An 8,666-nucleotide genomic window follows, 5' to 3' on the forward strand; every position below is an offset into this window, starting at 1 on the left:
CCTGGGCTGTGCAAACAGGTCCTATGGAGCAAATTCCCCAAGCACTCACCCACTCCACCCCCAGAGCAGAAGCTCCAGCCTTCAGCCTGCTGGCCAGAGAAGCAGGGCAGGGGCTCTAAAGGACCTGCCAGGCAGATGGAGAGACTGAGACCCCGAAGGGTAGGGGCTCAGTGGCGACAAGCAGGGTGCTCTGCCTGCACCCTGCACCCCAGCCCATCCCCAAGTCAACTTCTAGACCTCCTGGGTTGTCTTGGGAATCACAAAGTGGTAATTATCAGGGTCCATTTGAGGAGGAAAGGACACACTGATTAAGCACCTTCCTGGAGCCAGAAACCGTGGAAACACATACCGTTGACAAGCTCATCCACGCACAGCACAGAGCGCTAAGAATGCGCTTCCCAGGGAGCTCTTCAGGCAGGAAACAGCTTAGCCGTGCGCGTGCGTGGTGCCTCCCCCAGACCACAGGCCTACATGGGCAGGGTTGGAGCCCAGAGCCCTCCCCCTGCCCGGGGAAGCCCCTCCCCCACGGTAGCCCAGCCACGGAGGCAGCCGGCCCACGCCTGTGGCTCTGCAAGTGAGTGGCTTCATCTGACACAGAACACTGAGAGTGGGCCCTTCAGCCAAGATCACCACACACGGGCAACCGCCCCTCCCCACACGGCGGGGGGGGCGGGCAACCGGGCGTTTCCTCACACGCAGCCACCCGCACCCACTGCGGCCCAGTGTAGACACTGCTGCCCAACCTCCAGCCCCAAGAAGGGCACAGCCTGGGCCCTGGCCGCCTACCCTGTGAGAACCACCACGAAGTCCATGACGTTCCAGCCGTTCCGCAGGTAGGAGCCCTTGTGGAAGACAAAGCCCAGGGCTATGATCTTGATCCCCGCCTCAAAGCAGAAGATGCCAATGAAATAGGGCTCTGTGTCGTCCTGAGGAGAAGCAGAGAGAGGGTCGCCACCACCCCCAGTCCGGCAGGCCACACCCACTGCCCCAGCTCTGCCCCTCCCACTCAGCCTCCCTGCCCACAGACTTCTCCAGCCCGGCACTTTCGTCATGGGCCTGTTTGCTCCTCTGTCCCGTTGTCCCAACAGGAAATGGGGCCCTGCTCCCACAGCCAGTGACCTCCTAGTCACAGCGGAGAGGCTTCCTGGGACCTCCTACCCTTCGAAGCCCTGCAGAAGGGGAAGCAATGTTGACAACATTTGTGGGCTTTTTCTGCAATCCATCCAACACCCCATGTGTTAAGCACGATTATCATCCTGTTTCTAAAGGAAACAGACACAGAGAGGTCAAGGAACTGGGCTCGAGACTCACAGTTTGTTGGAACCAGAGCTGTACTCAAACCCAGAGGTGATCTGGGTCTGATCCTGGGCTCCAACCACCGCAGAAGTTGCCTGGATAATGTCCCAGCTCCCTAGAGTGCAGCCCAGGACCCACTTATTCATTCAACACACATCTTCTGGATAATCATAACGTGCAAATGCAAATCTTGGGGGAGCAAATACAGCCCAGCCTCAGGTAGCCTCTGGAGAGCAAGACATCCAGCTAGGTAGCAAGGAAAGGAATTCCAGGTGGAGGGAACAGTGTGAGCAAAGCAATCTTGTCACTCAGCCAAAAGCATCAACTGGGGCCAGGCCCCCGCTGGTGCTGAGGTGCTGAGCAAGGCGGGAAACAAGTTGTAGAGAGCTCGGGGAGGGGGAGGCCACATGGAGACACGCAGCGACGGTGTGGTAAGTGACCAGGGGCATCGCTCACTTGGGGCTTCAGGGGAGGGGTGGGCCAGATTGGCTCCCAGTGGCTGCTCTCAGCTCAAACTGAGGGCCAGCGGCCTGTGCCTTCCTCCCCCAAGAAGCCTGGTCCTCAAGAGCTCTCCCCATCTGACCTGGTATACCGTCCGCCTGGGGCTTCCCAGCTGTGCACAGCAGAAGCTACTTCCCCGAGGGGCCCAGTCAGCCCAGTGTCCATCATGGGCCAGCTCCCCCATCCTGCTACCCAGATGCTGACTCATGACAGAAATCATCCCCCGGAAGCTCCCGGTCTAGTTTAGTTGGAGGGACCCCTCTCCCCAAGGGAAGGGGCTGCTGACATCTGGCCCAGGAAACAGCTTGGCTCTAACAAACACATCCTCACAGAAAGCTTCCGGACACACAAAAGAGCTGGCTTGGGGAGGGGCGGGTGGGCAGACAGCCACGGGCTTGGTTGGGGGTAGAGTGGGACTGCCAGCTAGGGTTCTGGCGACAGGCGGCGCGGGCAGTGGATGGGTGGCTGGGAAGCAGAGCCCCCAGAGACGGGGATCCGTGGAGGCCCCACCCCAGTCCAGGTTGGCAAACAATGGAGCACCTGCACGACCTAGCCTCCCGCCCTAGCAAGCCTCCAGGCCTGAGCCCTGAAGCTGCCACAGCCCCTCCTCTCCAGACCCTGCTCTGTTCCAGCCTTCTCTCCATCCATAGGTCTGAAGGCCTATGTCTGCACACAGGACTACGGTCAGCAAGGACTCCTCAGGCCTCCAGGCCAGGCCCAGGCTGGGCACATTCTGCTTGTCTTCCCAATAGCCCACACCCCCATCACCACAAAGCAAACCTTCCCTCACCTGGGAGGCAGGAGCTCAGACTTGCCCAGATGCCCGGCTGGCCCACTCAAGCCTGCCACCCAGCAGGGACAAGCCTAGGACTGCCCGCTGTACACTGGCCTCCCCGTCCCCCGACCGCCACCATCTCTTGGCCTGCTTCCTTCTGGCCCTACCGCTGCCAGACTTCCCTGGAGGTATGGCCACACCCTGTGGTCTGCAGAGGTTCCCTGCTCTCACTTTCTCTTCTCCAGCTTCCAGAACAGACGCTCACCACCAGCACGCACAAGGGGCCCACAGGAAGCCAGTGACCCTATCTGGCTCCACACGGGGCAAGAGTCACCCGCAGGGGCCACACCCACTCCTGCCTGGCACAGCTGTGCTGTCTTCATGCCCCTCGTCTCAACCCACAACCCAAACCCCCGGCCTTCCGAGCACCGCAGAAGACTGTTCCAGGGAGCCTCCCATTCCCTGGCTGTCCATTTCCTTGCCTTCTTTTGGTGCCTTGCCCAACTGTGAGCAGCCGCAAATCAGCCTCCCTCTGTCCTCCCTTCCCCACCCCTAGGCCTGTGATGACGGGGAGGGGGCGTTCAGGGCCCACGCTAAACACCGAACAGTCCCTGTATCACCTCCTGCCTATCTCACTGAAGTGAGGGAAAGAAGCTGTGGAGAGGACCAATCGCTTGCCAGGGTACAAGGAAGGAGGGATTCTCCTCTCCATGCCCAATGTCCCCAAGAGAGGCTGGGCTGTGTCTCAGGGACCTCAGGACCTTTAGCATCTCTCCAGCCAGGCCCCAGACCCCCTCTCCAGACCCCTGCACCTGCTCCTCTCCCTGCTCTCGGGTCTAGGAGCCTACACCAATCCCCGGCAAAGGGTTCAGGTCAGGAGGAAAGACTGGGGACTAGGGCACACAGCCTCACCTTTGAAATGAGGCTCACTGCTCTAAATACCACCCTCTGCCCCCCCAGAGGCCCTGCCCTGGGGTTCTGACTGTCATGTGCAACAGGGGACACCACAGGGATCTGTGGAGCTCGTGACTGTCATGTGCAACAGGGGACACCACAGGGATCTGTGGAGCTCGCGACAGGAATAGGTGAAAATGATTCAGGATGTTTGGGAAGAACACTTGGGAAGGAGTGCTTCCCATATGAAGGGGACGGGATTCCCCACGGGGAAGGGATTCCAAGCAGAGCCAGGAAAGACAACGCTGAAGGACAATCCCTAGACCCAGGACCATACCACAGGGACCAAAGACAATCAGAACCCTGCCCAGGAAAGCCCCTGGGCAGCCAGAAAGGTGGGCGCTCACCCAGAGCCTGACATTTCCCTGGGCCATTATGAATGCCCCTCCCCCACCCCAGGTTTCACCTAGTTTCTTAGATCAGGGCTTAAGGTGGTGGAACCGAACAGCGCATCTGAGGTACGGGGTGGCTAGTGGCCCAGGGCAGACAGCCGCTAGCTAACATGGTCTCTCTCAGGCCATCCTTCCCATCAGGGCTGCGCTAGCTACCCCAGTCCTCCTGGCCCTGAGGGAGGTGTTAGCTGCCTGGGTTCTCCCTTTTCCTCCACTAACAAGAGAAGAGAGCTACGCAGATTACCCTGCCCAAGGAAGCTAAACTGAGCCACAGATGCTAAAGGGCCGTGGAATCAGACAAGCCGCGGCCACCCCACAGCCCCGCCCGCAGGCCCCCGCCGCCGCCACTCACCAGCCGCTCGGACATGGGCGTCTTGTCCCCGTCAGGGAGGTGCTGCTCCAGTGCCAGCACGATGCAGTTGGCGATGATTGTGGCCAGGATCATGTACTCAAACGGAGTGCGTGGGTTAAGGACTGGCCAGGAGGCGCCAAGGCGGAGGGGAGGGGAGGAGGCCCACAGCGCGCAGTGCAGCAGGCACGGCGAGGCCACCTCCAGAGGGGCTGAGAATGACCGCTCGGAAGCCTACCCCGCCCTCCCTGCCCTCACCCTCGGGGTCCGCCTCGAGGCGGAGCCTCTTGCCGTCCGGGCGGCCAGCCCCTCCGTACGTCCGGGCGGCCGTCAGCACCGCGGACAGCGCCCCCGCCCAGCTCCGCACGGCTCCCGCGACCCTAGGGGAGGGGACTGCGCCCCCCGCGCGAGGCTGGAGGAAGGACCCCGCGCAGGCGCACACTCCTACCTAGAGACACGTAGCCACATGTACCTACACAGGCACTTGAACATACATGTACCCAGAGTCCCGAACGCACGCACGCGCAACACCGGGTTCATGTAATGCCCGCACACACACACTCAAGCACCTGCAGCCAAGCACGCGCCTGGGCTCGCGTCCACCAGGGTGCTCACACCTACACAGACACGGATTCGCCCTCGGGTGCCCTCCAGGCTCGCCGCGCGCTCTGCACCCACACCAAGGGAGTGAAGGGACGAGTCCAGGGACAGGGGGCTCCGCCCAGCGTCCATTCCGCTCCCGCAGCCGCCACCACCACGACCACACGCGCGCGCGCGCGCGCGCGCACACACACACACACACTCAAACACACACGCACACGCGGCGCGCGGAGGGCCCCGGAGCCCCGCCCCGCCCCCTCCTCGCCGAGAGCCGCGTCCCCGAGCCGCCTCTCCCCAGGTCGCACCCTCCTCCCGACCCCGGGAAAGATGGCCACTGGGCGCCGCACGCGACCCGCCCCAGCCCCGGGCTCCCCCCCACCCCCGCCCAGGCCGCCCCTCCCAGACTCGCCGGGGCGCAGACGCCGGACACCGCGCCCGGTCTCTGTCCCCTAGACCCCGGACGGTCCCCCGGCCCCCGCGCGGCACGGCCCCGGGCAGGATATGGCCACTCGGTGATGCGCTTGGCGTATTTGCGGACGACGTTGTCCTCGCTGAAGACGAAGAGCGAGCGGTTGACGGTGAAGCAGTTTTGCTTGACCGGGATGGGGTTGTACAGCGCCATGGTCCGCGCGCGCTGCGCGATCGACTGCTTGTAGAGGACCCGCTGGCCGGGCTGCAGGCCCCCCGGGCCCGGGCCGCCCGCCCCGCCGGCCCCGCCGCCCCGAGCCCGCTCCCCACCGGCGCCCCCATAGCGGCTGCCCAGCTCGTCCCCGAAGCGGACCATGGCTCCAGGGCGCCGCGAGCATCCCCTGGCCCGGCGGCCCCGGCAGGGAGGGCGCGGGGCGCGCCAGCCAGGCGCTCGGAGCGGAGCAGCAGCGGAGCCGCGGAACCCGCACCGGACCTCGCCCGGCCCTGCCGCCGCACCCGACTCCGCCGCCCGCACCACGCCCTATAAGGGGCCGGTCACGTGGCGGCGCCCGGCCAATCCGCGCTCGCCCCGCCCGCCCGAATGCCGCCCGCCCCGCCCCCAGTTGGCCGCCCCCGCCCTGTCCCCCGCGGCCGGTCCCCGCCGCCAGCCCTCTGGGCTGCGCCTCGGCCCCCCAGGCCTCCGGGCTAAGCCCCGGGTTGGGGCGGGCGCCGGGAGCGGGCGCCGTCTGCGCATCCCGCTTCGCGCCCGGCCGGGCGCTGGCCAGATGCTGAGCTCGGCTGCTGCGGCCGGGAGCCGGGCTGGACTGGCTGCCCTCGACGGACCGCCGAGCTGAGCGGCTCCAATGGACGCCTCTTTTGCCCCCAGGAGCAGGAGGCGTCACCAGCCGTGAGAAGCTCCAGCCCAAACTGCGGAGGGTTAGGCCCCTGGCTCCCCATGTCTCTCCCCACACTTCGCTCCCCTTGCTGCGGACCACTGGCCTCCCCCAAGATGCTGGCTCCTGGGCCCTCTCCTGCCGTCCTTTCGGAGTCTTTCACATCCTTATAGACCATGCTCTCAACTCCCTGGTCTTGGGTTTTCAGGATGCACAACTCTGTCCTGGGGCCCCTCAGCCCTCAATCGTACCCTAGGCCTTCCTGTCAACATGCACTGAATCAGTTCCAAAATCTCAGCTCAGAGATTCCTTTGTTCTATCAGACATTCAATAACAATTAAAGAGAGCCTGCTATGTGCTATTCATCCACCCTTCCATCCATTCAACGACTCTGCTAAACACCTATCAGATGCCAGGCACGAGGCTCCCAGCTCTGCCTTCATGGAGCTGACATTCTTACACAAGGAATGACAAATGCTTCCATAGTGCTTACTTTGTGCAGACACTGCTGTACCCCATTCGCACACAATTTGTCCATTCAGTCCTCACAACATTCAGATAAGAAGCCTCCTGGAATCACTCCTGGTGAGTGACTGAGCGGATAAAGCAGATGTCGCACGCTGTCTGCTTCACCAGTGCAGGAGCGCAAATCAAAACCAGAGGCAGCACCAGGTGGCAGTGAGGGCTGTGAGAACAGAACAAGGATGGCAAGTGACACTGAGCCGGGGAAGACCCCTGTCAGGAAGCGAAAGGTGCCGAGTGAGACCAGCACAGGGCGCAGGGGCCCAGGGGCAACCTTGGGCTGTGCTGATGGAGTTACAGGCTCCCACTTCTGCTCTCAAAGTCAGAGAAGAGTTCTGTGCAGAGGGGTCATCATGACCCCAGTTCTGGAAGAATCCCTCTGGCTGCTGAGTGGGGAACAGACTGCAGGGGGCTGGGGTGTGTTGCCCAGGATACATTCAGAGGTGAGCAATTCAAGCCAGCTATCAGTGGCTGACATGGTGCAGTTTTAACCTCACTTAATAAAAAGGCATAAAGTATGCCATTTCAGGAACACGAATTCTTTCCATTCTTCCTCCCTCCCATGGTCGCAGTGTATACTTTTTGTCCTCATGCTTGTCACCTCATGGCCCAAGGTGGCTACCATAGCCCAAAGCATCCCATCTTTATACCATCTCAAATGAAAGAAGGGGCGGGTGTAAAAAGGACATCCATTTTTTAAAAGTAAACACATAACATCCTTTTATAACAAAGGAAAGGTTTCTCAGCAGCTCCCCAGAAAATTTCTCTTTAAACTCTGTTGGGCAGATCTGAACCATGTACCACTCCTGGTTTCAAGAGGGTGGGAAAGTTGGCGTATAGCAAAAAGGACCAGGACCGACATTACACACTGAGGTGAGCACGTAGTGACCCAGACATAAACAGGGTCACTTAGCTGCAAAGTGGAAGGGAAGATTATAGGGAGGCTGCCAGAAGGCCTGTCACTGGAGAAATTGGGGGGTCTTCGACAGCAGCCCAAAGGAGCAATGGTGTGGTTTGGATGAGAAGCATCATGCCCGGGGCTCTATCATGCAGCTGACTGGATGGCCGATGCGCTGCTTGTAAGACTTGCCAGAGAAGGAATGGAGCCTCTTAGTTTTTTACCTGTTGACTGGTACTCTTCGCTGAAGCAGGGGAATGAGGGAAGAACTTGTTGACCACAGGGTGGAGATTAAGAACTTCGTATTTGACATAAAAGTGGAGATGCTGAGTAGGCAGTTGGATGTTGCAAGCGATGTTCAGACGATAGGTCGCGGCTGCAGATATGAATCTGGAAGCTGTGTGAAACACTTTGTGTCTGCCCCTCCCGTTCTCTCTGCCCTTCCCCACTCTGCTCTGTGTCACGCACTGACCTGTGCAGACTGCATCAGCTCACTCCCTGGACATCCAGCTCCTGGTTGTACTTGGCTGATGGGGAGCACCAGTAGGCACTTGGAGGAAGAAAAGAACAAGGTCAAGGTATGTATCCCGCGAGCTCGCTCCTGCTGGCTCCCCTGGGGTTGGCCCTTAAGTCTCAGTTGAAGGTCCCAGCTCCTGTCAGCCCCTTACGGTTCCTGCTCCCTCTCCTTGTTTCTGCAGGCCGGGGAGTGGTGCCAGTGCCTGGAGCTATCAATCCCTCGAAGTTTTGTTATACCCTGCACAAATCATGGTAGATAGTCCCTTCGAGTGTGCCACCCTGGCAGACCACTGCCTGAATCAGAAATCATCACTGAGAGAATAAGTGTAGACAGAGAGCAGAGAGCCCGGGGGACAGGAGGGCACTCAGAAAGCATCAAGTAGGTGAAAAGGAGCCTGAGAAGGAGCAGCCAGAGAATTCAGGGAGGGAAGGGTCAGGAGAGTCCAGTTTCCAGGGCCATGGGAGGAGCATATGTCAAGAAAGAGGTTATACTCATCTGCCAAATACTGCTGAGCAATCCGGAGAGATGAAGACCAACATTCAATCGTTAGCAAGACAGAAG

General features: G+C 60.8%; 1 protein-coding gene across 13 annotated transcripts in view; it reads right to left on the bottom strand.

Annotated features, from left to right (window-relative positions):
• CACNA1B (calcium voltage-gated channel subunit alpha1 B) overlaps positions 1-5,699 on the bottom strand; it is a 136,008-nt gene extending 130,309 nt beyond the window's left edge. For 7 of the 13 annotated variants that reach the window (XM_025864905.2, XM_073890001.1, XM_073890008.1 and 4 more), the window contains exons 1-3: positions 5,371-5,697; positions 4,271-4,376; positions 787-926 (exon numbers count right to left, since the gene is read on the bottom strand). In XM_025864905.2, coding sequence (XP_025720690.2) covers positions 787-926; positions 4,271-4,376; positions 5,371-5,651 — 527 coding nt within the window. In that variant the 5' untranslated portion in view covers positions 5,652-5,697. Of the gene's footprint in view, positions 1-786; positions 927-4,270; positions 4,377-5,370 lie in introns of all 13 variants that reach the window. The other 6 variants (XM_073890007.1, XM_073890006.1, XM_073890005.1 and 3 more) reach the window with 2 other exon arrangements.
• Positions 5,700-8,666: the final 2,967 nt, after the last annotated feature.

Source organism: Callorhinus ursinus, unplaced genomic scaffold (assembly GCF_003265705.2).
Source record: "Callorhinus ursinus isolate GAN/ISIS: 27379988/994484 unplaced genomic scaffold, GSC_fseal_2.0 scaffold125, whole genome shotgun sequence".
NCBI classification, from domain to species: Eukaryota; Metazoa; Chordata; class Mammalia; order Carnivora; family Otariidae; genus Callorhinus; species Callorhinus ursinus.